Raw genomic sequence first — 16,884 nt, 5'->3', positions numbered from 1 at the left:
AATTTTTATTTATTTTTTTTATTTTCGCCAATGACAGCAGCTATGGGGGAACACTTAATCGAATGATAGTTGAAAGTTTTACTCTCACAATCAGATGCCGAGTACGCGGTCGACGGTCGTTTGATGCCACAACCCAAGCCAGGGTCTATTCCCCGGCTCTCCTGATCTGTCCTATCCCCCTACCTATCGCATGCGTTTTTTCCCGACGAAAATCAGTGCGATGACCTTTGCCGTCTCGCGGATTCTCACGCAGCGAGAGCTAGGGACTTTTGCCTTTTGGGGTTGACAGTACAGGCTTTGTTACTATATTTCCGTTTCGAGTTGGCCCTAAACGAAAACGCTATTGGCTTACTAAAACGATGCACGTGATAGTCTAGTAACAATATTGATACAATCGACCCCTCCGCATTTGGCTGTGTTCCGTCATTAATGCCTAGTAGTGAATACCTGGTCAGGACAATGAGAGTCAGTTAATTGTACCGTAGCGTCATATAAGCTCAAAACTGATAGCGTCGGTGTGAGTCACTGGATGGGGTCGACGATGGGGTCGCGTACGGAGTCGCGAATGGTGCGGACGAGACGTCCGTCCCTTTTTCAGGTAGTGGCAGAACTGACGTTACGAGTTTCGCGATGGACTAAGAGCGACTCGCACTTCCGTTCATTGGAAAGAAGCGCATTCCTGACTGACGGATGAGTCTGCGCAATCCGCGCGTTGGAGTCGCACGGTGATTGTGATTTGCTTGACGGTTCTGGGTTGCAGTAAATTGGAAATTCATTATTGAAAGCCTTGGACTCGTCGCATAGAAATTATACACCTCGTTTAACCGTCGTGAAGTTTTTTTTTTATCGTTCTAGAAGAACGGAAATTGAAACACCGTCTAAAGGGGTGCGGAAGAGTAACGCGAGTGCCGTCAAAATGTCGCTGGAAACAGCAACGTCGATACAGTGATCATTTTCTGTTTGGAGTAAAGGTAAGCGAGTGAGAACTACGACCATTTTTGAACCAACTTTAGTACCTGTCGCAAAACGTATAACTACACCTCATTTCTATAATTGAGTGTCTCTGCCGTCTTATATGTGTATTATTTTTTACACCTTTCTTCGATGTTCCTTGAATTCTTTCCCTTATTTATGTCTTTAACATTATCAAGTATGCGAACTATGGCGCGTTTAATTAACATTGAGGTGATAATAAATATCTATCGATTCAATGTTTGTATTTATTTTCTCAGGTGTAATCAATTGTGCAGAATAAACGTGTATCCGAATTTTTATGGCGGTAAAAAGCCGAAGAGTTAACCACTTTCATATATGTACGTTCTATTATGCCCAAGCTCGCTATTCTCTAGCAAGCTGTGGAGATATTCCAGTAGAGAATCTTGAATAAAAAAGCTATTTACAGATCGACGGCTCGTCGCGTCAAATACATATCTGACGAAATTTTTTTAAATTCTTACATTATTTTCCCTCTTATTTATTTTACGGAACGAAGAATTTAATCGTTTCTGCTAGGAATTGATTATCGCGGATGCATTCCACGAAATTAATCATCATCGTCTTGTATTCAAGTTGTAATCCACGTATGCACATAATATTATCCCATTCTTATGTAATCGGTGTGTGATATAAAATAGATTTTATTTGAATTATTGTACTCAGCACACAAAGGCAATCAATAAATGACACGTTTAAAACTGATTCTGCTAAATACTTGAGGAGACCGTTATGCACCCAATAACACCTCAAATTTAACCTGTATAACATAAGCACATATCACTTCATATCTTTTCCAACATCAATTAAAACCATGTTTAATCTTCCTGCTAATTGCGAGAGATCTTTGTATATAATAGCTGGCAATGCATATGCATACTAAACTTAATCCGATTCATTTGTCTTTTGCATGGACTTGAAGCAGACAAAAAGCAAAAGTAACTGGTGCACTAAAATTTGACTGACCAAAATCCATTTTATCTTTCTCTTTCTAGTACTAGCCGTGTGAGTTCTTTGTTTCGGCTATGAATAGTGGATAAAATGCTAATCAATGCGATATTTATTTGACATCAGAAGTTTTGTTTATATCAGCCTTGGTAGTCATATATATCCCTTAAGCAGTGGTCAGGATACTTTGTCTTTATACTTGGTGATCCTGTGTCTAATTACACTACAGAAATTTACAATAATATTCAAACAGCTTTTTTAATCTCATTGAGAGGGGATGGGGGCTTTTTTCCCCACTGCCGACGCTTGCTTACATTGTTCACAAAGTTGCTTTTTCTGCATGACAAAAATGTACATTGAAATATTGTGATAGTACACAAAGAAATGTGAAGAAGCTACGAATCACACAAAATCGAATTGCAGTAATTCCATGTTTTTGTGAATTTTTCAAAACAAATTTAAAGCAGAAATCATTTCTGTCGAGCTTGAATTATCGTCTCTTTAATTACTAATATCCATTACTAATGGTATGGCACCATAGAAACTAAGCCTTGTCATAAAAAGAAATCGGAAATATTATTTCACGCATCGGAGGAAGCTTGGGTTACAAATTGGGAAGGTGTTCTTAGTCGCATTGAATTTCAACATCCAATTATCCTTTAACTTCACGCATTGACATCACGCATGATAATCAATGCGCTGATTTAGCGTTGATAATGTCAGTCACGAAAATTATTTATAGAAAGACATCAAGAACCTGAACCAGCAACAAATTTGAGCAGGAAGATTAAACAAGCTACCTGTGTAGTATTGCTGCCAGAAGATATTAGCCAAGGTGGCATAGATCTTGTGAAGCTATGGCTACTGCTGCTAAGGGGCGAATTGGCCAAGTCCTTGCCTGGCAGATATCATCCAGATGGAACTTCTAGTAATTCGAAACAGTTTATTAGTATAAATTGAACACAAAATCACATTACACATATATTCTTTCAATACTGTGGAAGGTAAACCTTACACCTCTTTATTAGAACGAAAAGAAAAATATGTTTGTGTCATATATTTTGCAAGGCAAAAGTTAGCAAAGTTAACATAACGAAATATTCAAAAAAAATTTACCATTTTGCAGTTTTAGAATTGTTGATTTCGAGGAGTTAAGTTTCCATGTATGGATATGTGTTGCTCTGTTATAGTTTCCTGAATTTAAGACATATCTTATACACTATACCAGCATAAATTATACCATTTTAAATGTTCAAGATAATCTAATAGAAATTCAAATGTTGCAACAAATTTCACGTCAATTATTTATTGCAGTTCACATGATTGCAAAACTGTGCTTAATTTATAGTAAGGTTAAAGAAACAGTGTCATTTCAAATACATATACCTAAGTAAATAGTATTATATTTTTTTTAACGTTTGCGTCAATTTATCATTATACTAATCTCGAAAGCATATCGTCATGCAAACAGTCTGAATTCTCACCAAGTGTGTTTGTACAATATTAAACCAATACCTCAAAATATTTTAATGATTCCTGTTGCGAGAGTCTCTCCTAGGTTGTGCCTAAAATTTTTGTCCCTCTTGGCATGGGGTGGATATTCAGCGGCCCCCTGCTTGGATAAATTCTCTCAAGTACATATGACTCTAGAAGTACCTAATAAGACGAATAAATTGGACCGAAATATACTTGATATGAAATACTTATCGCAAACATTACGTGTATTATTTAATTGAAAGTTGATTGATGAATTCCAAATTCGTGATCAACAGTACTAACCTGACATATGCATTTAAGGTACCTGACGAATTGTGCAATTCCACAATAAAAACAATGGTCTCCACACGTCAGATGAGCAGTGTGGGAAGTAATAACAGTGGAAGTGCGGTCGGTGATGGCATTGCGGACACTGGGACAATTCGCAAGAATCAAGTGCAGACACAGCCGGGACAGTCATCTACAGCTCCGGTTGTAGAAAGCACTCCAGCTCCGAACACTCATTTCTTTGATCTACCCGTTGAGATTCAGGAGAAAGTACTTTGCTATCTGGACTTCAATACCATTGCCCACTTGCGTCCCGTAAGTTTGCATCGTGATATACAGATACATCACATTGTTCCACATTGCGAATATAACCAGAATCAGTTATGGAAACAATGTTATTGATGCTTGTAATGACAAAAACAGAGTACTCGCCAACCTGATAAAAATACTAGAATCTAGGAATTATCATTTTGTAAAAGTAAAAATTCCGTTAGTCCATAAGTGTGCATCTGACGTAAGTACAATTTTAATACCTTCGTCATTTTTCGCCAATACTGTCTCAAATTTAATCAACAGCTTATTTGATTCATTACTTCATTGACTTCTGAAACTTATAATTTATTATATACATTTTCAAAGTAGAAAATTTTTCTTACAGCCATTAAAAACTTTAACTTAACGCATCAATTGCATAATATCATTGGACTTGTGAACTTCTTGTTGTTTCAACAATTTTTACAGTTGAATCTAGCTTGTCAAAGTACATTGCATTACTTGGACAACTTTTTGTTTTTATAGTTCGCATTCTCTGAAACTGTGTTCATTGAGGCATTATGTATTGAAAAATTCCATGATGTGTAGTAACAGCTGTTATTTCCAATTATTTTTCTCAGGTGTGCCATCAGATGGATCGAGTATGCGGGTCTATCCTCAGCTCAACTTTTCAACGTCTGCAAACACAAATGCTTTGTCGTTTTCAGGCAATTAAAGCACAAATGCCTAGACGTGAATCCGCTAGACGAAATCATCCACTGGCTTGCGAATCTGATATTATAGAAACCTTGCATATGCGACTTACTCTCCTACAGATGAGCTTTGGAAAGCACATAGAACGCAAACATTGTTGTTTCTTTGCAGGAGAGGTAATTAAATCATACAAGTCTCATCCCTTGCTAGTGGAGCATTAAAAATAATTATCAGTAACTTACGAACTGTATACTGGAAACACCTTGAAATCGTCAAACGGCTTGGAAGCCAATTGAAAATAATGATAATAAAATAATACGTTTGATTATTTGCTTCCTAGATTTTGGATGAGGTGTATCGTATTTTACATTACATCCGAGTTACTCCAAAGCTGGCTCGCCCTTACAAAGTGACTGATGAATTGTTTGACCTTAGTACAATGGCCATGGAGTACTTCAAAGAGCGCTTAGAGCCAACTCTCCCTGAAATACCATACTTTGGAACTGACTTTCTTGATCTCGCAGGCACCTTTTCCTGTAAGTTATTTATTACAAATTAAAATGAACTTAAGAATTCAATTTCAATTTTGCCCGATACACATTTATTTGATAAAATTACAGCTCCTAGTAATGTAAGCAAACCATTTATGTGCCTGGATTCTGCGCCTTTGAATGTTGGAGGTGGCAAAGGCGGTGGAAGTAGTGGGGGCGAAGGCTCGCCACCCCATTCTTCTGACGATCCTGGCTTGTTGGAGTCCAACGTCGCACCTCCACAGTCTAATATGGTCTTGCGCAAACGCATTCGAAAAATTAAACAGGGAATGAAGCGATACAACAGCCAATTGACATTGATGCGCAGAGATTTACGCGGATGCAAAGCGAAGATAGCTGAGCAGCAAAAACAAATTTTAGAATATGCTAGCCGACTTGATGATAATGATAAGAAAAATGAAGAAACTTCACGGAAATTTAGCACTCTTCTACAGGTATAGTTATAAACATCAACTTTCAAATTTTTTTAATTTACAGATGTAAGGCTGAATCTAGTGACCAGAGTTAGCACTCGATCGCGTTAAATTTCTTAAATCTAGAAAATAACGCAGTTCATTTTTATTCTTATACTTGTACATATAGAAGTATCAGATGTTCAAGGTATTTGACAAAATTTCGATTGTCAGACATCATCATCTTGCAAACCTTTGCTGATAGCAGAAGCTTTGTAATTGATTTACAATACTATCATAATCTGTTATTATGCAAAGAAAATTGTGTTTTTATGTACCATATTTGTACAAGCACATGTCTTATACATGAAACAAAAAAACTAGATTTTAGTAGTTCCGAAAATCTGTTGATTGAAATTCAAATTTCAAATACAGAAATTTTTATATTTCTTGTTACTTAATTATTTATTCATGTAACCAAGTTATCTGGAATGGGCTCCTTTTAAATATGCATGGCGCCTTAAATCGTGCTATGAAATGTTAAAAAGAACGATAATGTTTACAGATATTGAAATTTTACATCGTGTCATAACGATTTTTCTTTGTCTAGTTATTCTGTTTTGATTTCTGTTTTGGATAAATCATTTGAACGTCATTGCGTTTCACTAGTCATGATAGTTGCCTAAGCCTAACATTTCTCAGGACCATCATCTCTGTCACGTGAATATTCTACAGGAACTGAACAAATGCAAAACAGAGCTACAATATTGGCGTTCTAAATCACCGGCTATCCCGGCCTGTCTGGGATGCGGACAATCGATGCCGATCCCATCAGAGGATTTGCAGGCTCTGGCGAACCAAGGTGTCTTACCGGAAGCGTTGGGCGAAACCGTAGATTTTGTTCCAATAACAGAGGCTCGGAGCCCCTGCATAGAAATGATACCGGTTCTTCTGAGTCACCCAGCATCTGTAGAAATGGCACCACCAAAAGCACCAGCACCATCTAGCTTGACTAAACGAAAATCTGCTGCTGATGATATGCCAAGCGATGCATGTAAGAAGCCACGACGTTCGTCGAAATCTCGTCAAGCTAAACGCTCAAAAATCTAAATCAATTCTGACCACGGTACAAATATCTAACTAACATCTTGATCATGATGGATCTGTAACAATCAAAATTCTGTATACCGTTATGTGGCAATGAACTTAGACAAATCAAACTAATTAACAATATTCTTACTGAAATATCTTGGTCAACAGTTTCTTGGCTGTAGTTTTATAGATGGCTACTTCACATGATCAGCAATGAATATTAATTTCAGATTTGCCGGTATTTTTGTTATGCTTGTGTCGATCTCAAAGTGTAACGTGTCGTATTACCTGATGGAATAATACTATTCGTTGAATACTGTTAAAACATAATGTATACAGACTTTGTTCAGGTCCTCTTTAAGGATAAGAATATTGTTATTATTATTATCAAGGCACCCAATGAAAATAGAAGAATGTTAATAAAGGAAAGATGCCTGTTTGTTATTTCGAATTCTGATATTTGTACATCCGTAAATATCAAAAGTTACGAAGCATTCTTTTTTTAGTTGCGTCCATTACTTTACTAAAATCGTTTTTGACATTGAATTTAACGTTTAGTACCCTTTAAAAGAAACTGGTATTGATTGTATTACCATCTTATCACAGTTCGCAAATCTTCTATTTTCTTTGGCGACTTGACATGCACCAGTTTTTATCTGATTTTCAGTGATACATTTTTTGGTGAAGTCTAAAAAGAGCCTTTAATTCTAATAAGTTTTCTTAAACATTTAGGACAATACGGGGACGGCCATATGGAAAAAAATAATAGAGTCTTGTTGAAAACATACATGTATAATCATTTCTTCGAAAGTGAAGTATTTCTGGATTTTCTTTCTTGAACAATTTTCATTGTGGAACATACTGTTTGCATTACAAGTTGTTTGAAAATTGTACAAAGAAATTAATTTCTGTTCAATTTGTTGTTTCACAAGCTAAATCCGATCATGAGCCATGTAATAAAATTCCGGGTGATGTGCCTTTGTCTGCTCATATTGTTTTACTAGCAAACCTTATCTTAACAAGGAGCAAAACAAATTTGATGCAAAAATTGTCGTTACTTTATAGCCACCAAGGTTTGAGAATGTTTTTTCAATGCAATGATCAGTACCTGAGGGGTTGAGTGAGACTGATTAATACACCTACTTAAGGTCAAACAAACACTCATATCAGTCCATTATATGCTCCATCTCTTGCGGGAAATTTGGATTTCATCCATTTCAAAGCAGATAATTAGTAGAAAATGATTAATTTATACGATGAAAGAACATTGGTATAATCAAAGAATTGCAAGTTTTCTTTTCATTGCATATTGACAGAGCATCTAGAGTGTGATTTTAGAGACAACGACATGTACAGACTGTGCATGGATCACCGCTTTCAGTAATATACCTTCGAAATTTCAGTCAACATACCGACGGTTGCGTAGAATAACCGGCTATCTCGAGTCAGATTTGAAAAACCGGCTATCTCAAGTTAGGCTTCAAAAACCGGCTAATTCGAGGTTCGCTTGATAAACCGGCTATCTCAAATTAGGCTTGAATAACCGGCTATTTTGAGTAAAATTCAAAAACCGGCTATTTTGAGTAAAATTCAAAAACCGGCTATTTCGCGTTTAAATTTTTTTGGCCGTAAATTAAGTTGGTAGCACTGTCAGGTTGAATACGAAATTCGTCAGCGCCTCACAAAATTCATACGAGCTCCGTTTTAATTTTATTAAACTTAATTTACGGTCAAAAAATGTCAAACGCGAAATAGCCGACTTTTGAACTTTACTCGAAATAGGCGTATATTCAAGCCTGACTCGAGATAGCCGGTTATTCTACGCAACCGTCGATATAGAACGTCTATAGCTGAAAATTCGGTTCAGCTGATAGGTACAGAGCTAGTTTAAAAATAAATTGATTTATTATGGTTCATATTAATTAGTGTCGACGAATGATATCTAAGAGTTACTTAAGTACGATAATAATTTGTACGTACTGTTCTTTCCCCCCCATTCATGTATTTATACATTGGACCAGATGGCGGCGAGATATAAGAGAATTGTATAAAATTAAAATATTTTATAGTACCGAATCTTATCCAATATAATACAACAGTCTCACAGTCTCAGTCATATGATCTGAGCAAATATCGCGAGATAGTGCTACACATTACTGCTAAATGCAATACTTTGATTAACCGCTTTTGGCTGCTAAGAATTTTGATTTTCCATAAACAGAGAACTTAATGCTCACTCAAATAGGTACGCCCCAAAAGTCGTTTCATACTTGGTAGTCATTTTTGCACATACTCTGAATGTACGTGAATATAGAACAGTTAATTATTTGTCCATTTTGCACTGATTACCAATGGTAATTATCTCAAGAAAAAAAAAATGAATGAATAAAAATAATGTAGCTAGTAATTGTGAGTTAATATTATTACTGATCATTACAATAAGATAAATTGAATATTGATAATTAATAATGAATATACTTCATATTTATATATGTATATATGCATATAATATTATACATAATTATGATGAAATGTATCATATTATATTTATGTATATATATGTATATATATGTATGTATGTAAACAAATATAAAGAAAAGGCTATGGAGCATTTTAGTTTAAAGTCTAATGGAACAATAAGATATAATTAATAATTATTAATAGTAAAGTAACTATCAAAATATATAATTTTTTATCAATGTCAAATGAGAAATAAAACGAAAAGGTGAAAAAAAAACTAAATTTAAAAGTGATGAAATCTTATTACTATATGTGATGCTTTATCGATTTAAATCGCGGGAAAGTGACCTTTATTCAGACAAAATTGACGTAGGGCGGTTTTGGCTAGAAAATGTGTGAATTTTATTTAATGTTTTGTAAAAAAGATCTCAGAGACCAGTAATGAATAATTACCTCATCAAGCAACGCTACGAGCTCAATAATTTATGGATTAAAATCAATTTATATATTGAAAATTTAATTATTTCACTTATTCACCTATTTTTCTTTCAACATTCAGACTAAACTTCCTGTGTTCTGTTTTACTCAAAGAGACTGGTGATTTTAGTCGAAAATTATCCTCATCATCAATTATATTATTTATATGTTATATAATAATTGAATTTTGAACACAACATTGACATCCCAATTCCGATTTTATTGCTATAATCCGAAATGATGAATATTAGCATAATTCTATTGCAGGTGAATATTTTTGTGATCTCAAGTTATACGTTAATATACGAATTACCATTCAATCAAACTTTATCTTACTTGTATGATATTTCAATATATCTGTATTGATACATTATTTGAACACATTAATGAATAGTTTGTTATTTTATTTTTGGTGTTTCCTCAATGCTGGCTTCTGAATCCATTAAAGTAGCACCGTATAAAAAAAAATCTATATACACGTATATAGGTATATATATATATATATATGTATATATATATATATATATATATATATACATGATAATATTGTACATACAAGTAGTGTGTTGAATGTATTTAAATTAAAGAATACAATAAATACACAATTAGCGTTAGAAGTTAGCAGGAATTTAGGTTGTGCTTACCAGAGAACACAGCAAAATGTTTTTCTTGAAATCAAGCGATTTCTCTTTTCATAAAAAGCTAACGAATTCATTTAAAAAAATCATTACCATATTTGTTAAACATGTAGAGTTGGATCACTATTGCTAATTGTCGTGGGTAAAGCAATAGCCGGCAAGCTCATTGACCAAAGTCATATTGACTAAGTAGAGAAGATATCAGAATTTTTAAATTCATTACTATTTGAGTGTATTACGCAACATTTGCCTGTGGAGGCAATTATAATTCCATCACATGAAAACACAATATCCCCACACGCAATACATATGTCACACAAGTTTACACCAAATTAAAAAAATTACTGTAAGAATAATATATAAATCGAATTTGAATTGAATAAAACAAAACGTGCTAGTTGCACAGCGAAACGAGAATGATAGCTGTGTTGCTAAAAAAAAAAAAAAAAAAAGTTATAATTATATTATCATATATTTGTTTTATGTGTATTAAAGCGAATGTAAATATATATATTAGATACATCACATAATAAATAATAATTTAACGTAATGCTGTTTTTAATCTTTTGTACATAATGCTTAGTTACCCAACGCAGGTAATACTTTTTTTAATTTCGAAATGCATGAATCCTGAAATTGTTAAAAAAAAAGTATCTTATAAAATTGTACCAAATTGATATCCCTCGAAAATACCGTTCACGATTCGATTGATCCGGTGACGTCGATTTTACATATACTCCGTTTGAAATTATTTAAAAAATATTCATTTATCCATGATACGATCTGTTATTTATTTCTCAAATTGTAGTGCAAACTTGGAAGCATCTTTAGATATATTACAAAATTTTTACCTTTTCTACGCCACGGAAAATTTATATCGCAAGGTTGCGAACCGAGTCCACGTTTGAATCTTGTACATCCTGCACCAGACAGGTCACAGGGTGGACGAAATTTTGTTTTGTCCTTTTCGTCTGCTACTCGAGCACGTGGTTATGTTTGACAGTTCGTAAAGTGAACAGTTGAACACACTGGCGCATATTGCGTTTCCGCGTTTATTCCCGATGAAAGCTGTTTCGTCAAGATGGCGCGTCGAAACGGTAACAAGAAGTGGTCAGCAGCGTTATGAGTATTAAAAAGCTAAGTTATCGTGTTTTTCGAAAAGATATCACGTCAGATTGTTAAAAAATATTGCAAATTTATTAAGTACCACATGATTTACGCCGACTTCTATCAACGTTCGACAAATTTTCGATCTGAGGTTATCGCGCCCAACATATAGCCGACTTTGCTTAATCGTTGAGTTAAGTGCGTATATGCAATACTTATCTTATCAACACGATGGCCGATCTACCGTACAAAGACGGATACGAACCCCGTAAGTATTCGTACTTGATAGTTCTCCTTGCCTTTTTTGTTGTGTATGTTCTCTTCTTTTTCTATTGCAGTAATCCTAATAATTAACACTCGTGTCAAGGCTATTGACTGCAGATTAGGTATCTTATTGACGTATCATAACGGGGCAAACCTATTTAGAGACAGGGATAAAGTCAGTTTATTCATTTCCACGGTCACGTGTACGCATACTAATCTCAAAATTTGGTAATTTGGTTATTTTCCAGTTTTCCTTTGACTGTTTTTCGATTTTCTGTTTCACAAATATATCATAGAACACACGTACACGATTCTCTTATATGATCCAGTGATTACTGTTAACATAGTTTGGTTTCTTCTGATATTCTAAATCTCGTGAATCTTTGTTGCTGTAGAAGGAATGGCGATGCACAGCGGAGCAGGATCGGATGGAGATATGAAATTGGAGCCATCTAGTCCTACCGAAAGATATACCTTTTCCCGATGCAGTAGCACTGGTTCCATCAATACTCCTTCGTCATCTGCACATAACACTGGTAAAAGAACATACTAAATTATACTTCTGTAATTTTATTTAAGACCAATTACTCCTCCAGGGTAATATGTTTGTTGAATCACTATATGAAAATTTTCAAACATACATACCGGTGAGTTTCACTGTAGGATCTATTTTATTGTTTTTCAGAAGATGAAGACAGTGACAATAAAAATTCTACAATCAGTTACAAAGAGCGTCGCAGAGAAGCTCATACTCAGGCAGAACAGAAACGAAGAGATGCCATAAAAAAGGGTTACGACTCTCTTCAAGACTTAGTTCCCACCTGTCAGCACACAGATTCATCTGGCTACAAATTGTCCAAGGCGACAGTTCTTCAAAAATCAATTGACTATATACAGTTTCTCTTGCAACAAAAGAAGAAACAGGAGGAGGAACGTAATGCTCTCCGAAAAGAGGTCGTAGCTCTAAGGATAATGCAAGCCAATTACGAACAGATCGTCAAGGCTCACCAGACCCAGCCTGGTCATGCTGAGGCACGCGTATCGGACGAAGCTAAATTCCAAGTGGTAATTATGTCTGGTTTTAATTGGTACATTTCTATAGTCTGATGCAAATACGGCGTAAATAATTCTAACAATTCACACTTAAGTGGAGTATTAGTAGTATTTGGCCAGGGCAAGTAACTATTGAAAGTCATTTTTAGATTTAAGTTGAAAAATAATAATTTCCGATAAATAGCGGGCAATCTTTGAGCTCATCTCACATTATAATTTGTATAGTTTCAGGCAATTATGGACCGCTTGTTTCAAACTTTTAGCAACGTTTCAGTAGCTAATTTTGCCGAATTATCAGCCTGTGTATTCAGCTGGTTGGAGGAACATTGTAAACCGCAGGTAAGATCTACATTTGTGCTCTGATATTAAAACTGAGAAAATGAAGCAGAGGGTAACAATCGAATATTCATACACTTTGTCATTGCGTTGAAAACTAGAACGCGTAATCCACCCTATCACAGCAACGCTAGATTCACATTAATACCTAAGAAATCTCGATTTTATGACGCAGAGTCATTTTTATTGTGCACGGCTTAATTTTTGAATAACCCAGAATAAGATCGAGAATTGTGCATAATATGAATAACGAAATAAGTAATTAATTAAGTAATATTTTTTTACAGACGCTTAGGGAAGTTGTGATATCCGTTTTACAGCAGTTCAACAACCCTATCAGCTAGTCAATGGTATAAAATAACTTTAGATTATGTTTATGCTTCCAATTGTTGATCAACGATCTTGAAGTACTATTGCAATTCAGAAAACAAGCCATTCCAATGAACTTCTGTGATTGCCAATGGAAGCCTATTGAAAATTACCTCTCAGTTACCAGAGAACATATAAATATAAATATATATACAGTTGTACCGTTCACTTGTTCGCCCTCAAGCAATGGAACAAACTTTGTGATTCTAGCTCGTGTGATAAGTACCTAATATAATTGATCACCATTGGATATCAGATTGTGAATAACTCCATAAACAACCTGCAATTACTATGCATATACATTGCTGTATTATATTGTCTTTTACTATATTGTACATAAAATGATATACATATATATTTTGCTTCAACTGACGCGACTTAATTGATAATTTGACGTTTTTATTATTCGAAAAGAATTTACGTTGCTAAATATCAAGTTGGAAATCTGTTTGCGGTAAAAATCAGTATAAATATTCCAATTTCTTGAGGATGATATTACGATTTTACTATTCTTATGGGAAAAAGTTTTGAGTATGCCACAGGTGTACAGGAGCATTATCTCTATTTGAATTTATGAATAAGTTTGCGCGCGCAAAGAAAAATCTGCGCGCATCGTTGATGTCGATCAACATTAAAATCCGTAAACAAAGTTCACGTCGAAAGTAGAAAATAGAGATGCATAGTCATCCAAAGAACGCAATTATTTTGCTTTTATTGTAAAGCAATTGCAAAGAATTTTAGTTGCCAATTAATAATAATTTAAATGTACAGTGATTTCAGGGCAGCGCATTTTACAGCGTTGTACGTTCATAGATAATTTTACACATTTTCAGAGGTTTTTCTTTTATTATTACAAACTATAAACCGTTATGTATGTACCCACGTTGTATACATGTTTATCTACATGGAATAGCTGTGCTATTCTTGGTTTCAATCAACAATAAAAATATTTACATTGAAATATAATGCTTCTGACGTTTATTACTCTCGGGTTATACGCAGATTTTTATTACAGAAACAATCGATTTTACCCATCACGATATAACGTGTAAGTGGCCGTTTTCACCTCGAGTATCGCTCAAACGACATGATTAATTGATGCCCCATATACATTTGAGCCCCTACACTAACACCTTGTTACCATTCGCTACTGGTTCAAGTGTTGTGAGTTATGATTTTGCCATGAATGAATCATGAAACGCGTCACTCGCGATGTTTAGGTATTCCGCCCACGGCTGACCAAAACGCCGTTTCTGCCACTGCGTTTCTGTTCTCATGTCAAAGCCGCAAATGCATGTAGTTGTAATGAGGAATAAGTAATAATGACTTCAGTCGCCTTTCCTATAATCCAGTCACTGTGAAAAGTAAGATTTCATTATTTTGTTGACAGCAACTCAAGCATGTACTTTTAATTACACTAATTACACTTCTGAGTGCGAAATAATGGTTTTCTTAGATTTTTAACCGATTCGAATATTTATTTTATACAATTAAAAATTCAACTAATTTACAACGGGCCTTCTTTTTCTCACTTATATTTCTTTCGAGCTGAACAAAGACTGTGACGAATAACTAATAGTTGTCACATTCACACGTAAAAAAAATTGACTTCAATCCAACAAGGTTACATTTTCTTTTTCGTCTACAGCTAGACACTGCACGCAACATGAATTTACAGTGCTCATCTTTTCGCATAACCGCGTAAATTCACCGATGATTACTTGTGGGTCCAACAGAATCCTGAATATTTATTTCCAATCGACACATGACCCGTGGAAATTTAGTGTATAAAATGAATTTACCACCATTCAGAGACCAATTATTTTTAATATTATACATAAATCAGAAACGGGAATGAAGGTGTTGCAAAAAAGGTAGGAATGCATGTTATATACTTTTTATTTCCTCGATGTTAATAAAATGTTTTGTTTACTTACTATTGCCATGCTGACATTTTCCAATTCTTATTTCGCTTGAATGAATGTGATTTCAGCTGTCACGCATATTTCTCCATCAAGTATATATTGAAACTTTCACGTTCTACGTAATCGTCTCATTATTTATTACAATAAAAGCAAACTCCTCGTCGCAAGTGCACCGGTAATATGGTGTAAGAAATTGAAATCTGCATGATTCTTTTCGTTAACGATACTTCAATCTAAAATCGAAGTGCATTGCATATTGGCACTTTGTATATGGACATAATGCACCGTATATTTACTACATTACATTGATAGATCATTTTGCAGTATAAGACTGTGTAATTCACATGTCGGGCCCAAATCAATCCACCAAATGGAAGTTCATGAGTAGAAAAGAAATTAAACTAAACGCCAAGTATTACAATCAGACACCAATATAATCAACTTGAGTGAAAAAGAAGAACCGTCTGATTAAAATACAAGTAATTGTTACTGCGTGGATAAACCAAGTTTCGCGACGTGCGTCTGAAGCGTGTTAATGTGGCAATACCTTTGCTGTCGCAGGGTACAATAATCAATATACGTATAATCGGAAATAATTTGCAAAATTGACGAATCTTACAGTATTGAATCGGAAATTCTCACGAGTACTTTGATTGCAACAGTGGTTACAGTTAATTTGGATTGCCTGACAAAAATTAGACTCTTTAGAACGTGCCGTGAGTCACCTCGTTATTTTTCCGAGAGTCGGAAAACCTATAACAACATATTTATGATATTAGATTGACCGTATTTCCTTGTTTATTTAAATCCACAAATATCCCGTGTCGCATATAATCATTACGCCACGAACAGTTGGCGTCGGTTTTCATAGATTTATTTTACATCTACAGAGAAGAAGCCCACCGCAGCTGCACATCCAATATCCGGTTGAGATGCTTCATCGATCGACTAACATACGTACACGCAATTATTATACATACTCGTCGCACTGTAATTGAGACTCCGCGGAGGCAACAAGTTTAGGATCTATTCAAAGCACTCCGTTCGACGTCGAACGCAAATCAAAATTGTCTCTGATTAATTTCAACCAGTGGAAAAACGAGTATCGCCCCTTTAATTTATTACACTCGGAATCGGTGAAACTGCGGGGATATTCTAGCTAGACTTTTTCAGACTCCGTCGGCATGCTCTCCCCCTGGGTGATGTCGTTCAGCGGTATCGTGTCGAGACGCGGCCTGCAGGTTCCACCCGAACCTTGCATGGGGCTTCGAGGACTTCCTCTTCGTCGCTTCGAGCGTTCACCCCTACGGCAGCACAAATCCCTAAAGACACAGGCGTAGCAGGCGAGTAACGCCGTCATCAGAACACCTCCGACCGCGAGGGTCACCACGAGTAAAATCGAGGCCTCGTCGTCCATTTCTCTGATCCCTCTACGTACGAGTCTTCACCTTTCCGAATCTGCAACAGACAATTGTTCGATATCACATTTCACCCGCTGTCTTTGCTTACCTACAATGAGACAGGCATGAACAATACTGTTCGTTTTTCT

At 35.3% G+C, this 16,884-nt stretch overlaps 2 protein-coding genes and 1 long non-coding RNA gene across 9 annotated transcripts; 2 read left to right on the top strand and 1 right to left on the bottom strand.

Annotated features, from left to right (window-relative positions):
- Positions 1–687: 687 nt before the first annotated feature.
- Positions 688–10,775, top strand: LOC124300100 (F-box only protein 28). Of its 4 annotated transcripts, none has more exons than XM_046753780.1 (7): positions 688–971; positions 2,684–2,869; positions 3,739–4,020; positions 4,599–4,847; positions 5,012–5,207; positions 5,292–5,656; positions 6,317–10,775. In XM_046753780.1, the coding sequence occupies exons 2-7, from the start codon at positions 2,858–2,860 to the stop codon at positions 6,722–6,724; spliced, it is 1,512 nt and encodes a 503-aa protein (XP_046609736.1). In that variant the 5' UTR covers positions 688–971; positions 2,684–2,857; the 3' UTR covers positions 6,725–10,775. The 4 variants fall into 4 exon arrangements, with proteins under 4 accessions (XP_046609736.1, XP_046609738.1, XP_046609739.1 ...); XM_046753782.1 differs by having other exon boundaries at positions 2,684–2,945; XM_046753781.1 differs by having other exon boundaries at positions 689–971; positions 6,350–10,775.
- A 569-nt stretch (positions 10,776–11,344) lies between these two features.
- LOC124300328 (max-like protein X) lies at positions 11,345–14,371 on the top strand. 4 transcript variants are annotated; one of them, XM_046754293.1, is made up of 6 exons: positions 11,345–11,656; positions 11,756–11,774; positions 12,048–12,188; positions 12,338–12,717; positions 12,931–13,044; positions 13,329–14,371. In XM_046754293.1, exons 3-6 carry the CDS (start codon positions 12,053–12,055, stop codon positions 13,383–13,385), a joined length of 687 nt encoding a protein of 228 aa, XP_046610249.1. In that variant the 5' UTR covers positions 11,345–11,656; positions 11,756–11,774; positions 12,048–12,052; the 3' UTR covers positions 13,386–14,371. The 4 variants fall into 4 exon arrangements, with proteins under 4 accessions (XP_046610249.1, XP_046610246.1, XP_046610245.1 ...); XM_046754290.1 differs by lacking the exon at positions 11,756–11,774 and having other exon boundaries at positions 12,341–12,717; XM_046754289.1 differs by lacking the exon at positions 11,756–11,774 and having other exon boundaries at positions 11,346–11,656.
- Positions 14,120–16,495, bottom strand: LOC124300330 (uncharacterized). The gene is made up of 2 exons (XR_006907198.1): positions 15,348–16,495; positions 14,120–14,765 (listed from the first exon to the last, which is right to left on the bottom strand). It is a non-coding gene; the product is annotated as an uncharacterized LOC124300330 (long non-coding RNA).
- Between the last annotated feature and the right edge of the window lie 389 nt (positions 16,496–16,884).

Source organism: Neodiprion virginianus, chromosome 3 (genome assembly GCF_021901495.1).
Source record: "Neodiprion virginianus isolate iyNeoVirg1 chromosome 3, iyNeoVirg1.1, whole genome shotgun sequence".
Lineage (NCBI taxonomy): Eukaryota > Metazoa > Arthropoda > Insecta > Hymenoptera > Diprionidae > Neodiprion > Neodiprion virginianus.
The sequence above is the reverse complement of the archived record's forward strand: the minus strand, read 5'-3'. Positions and strand labels throughout refer to the sequence as shown.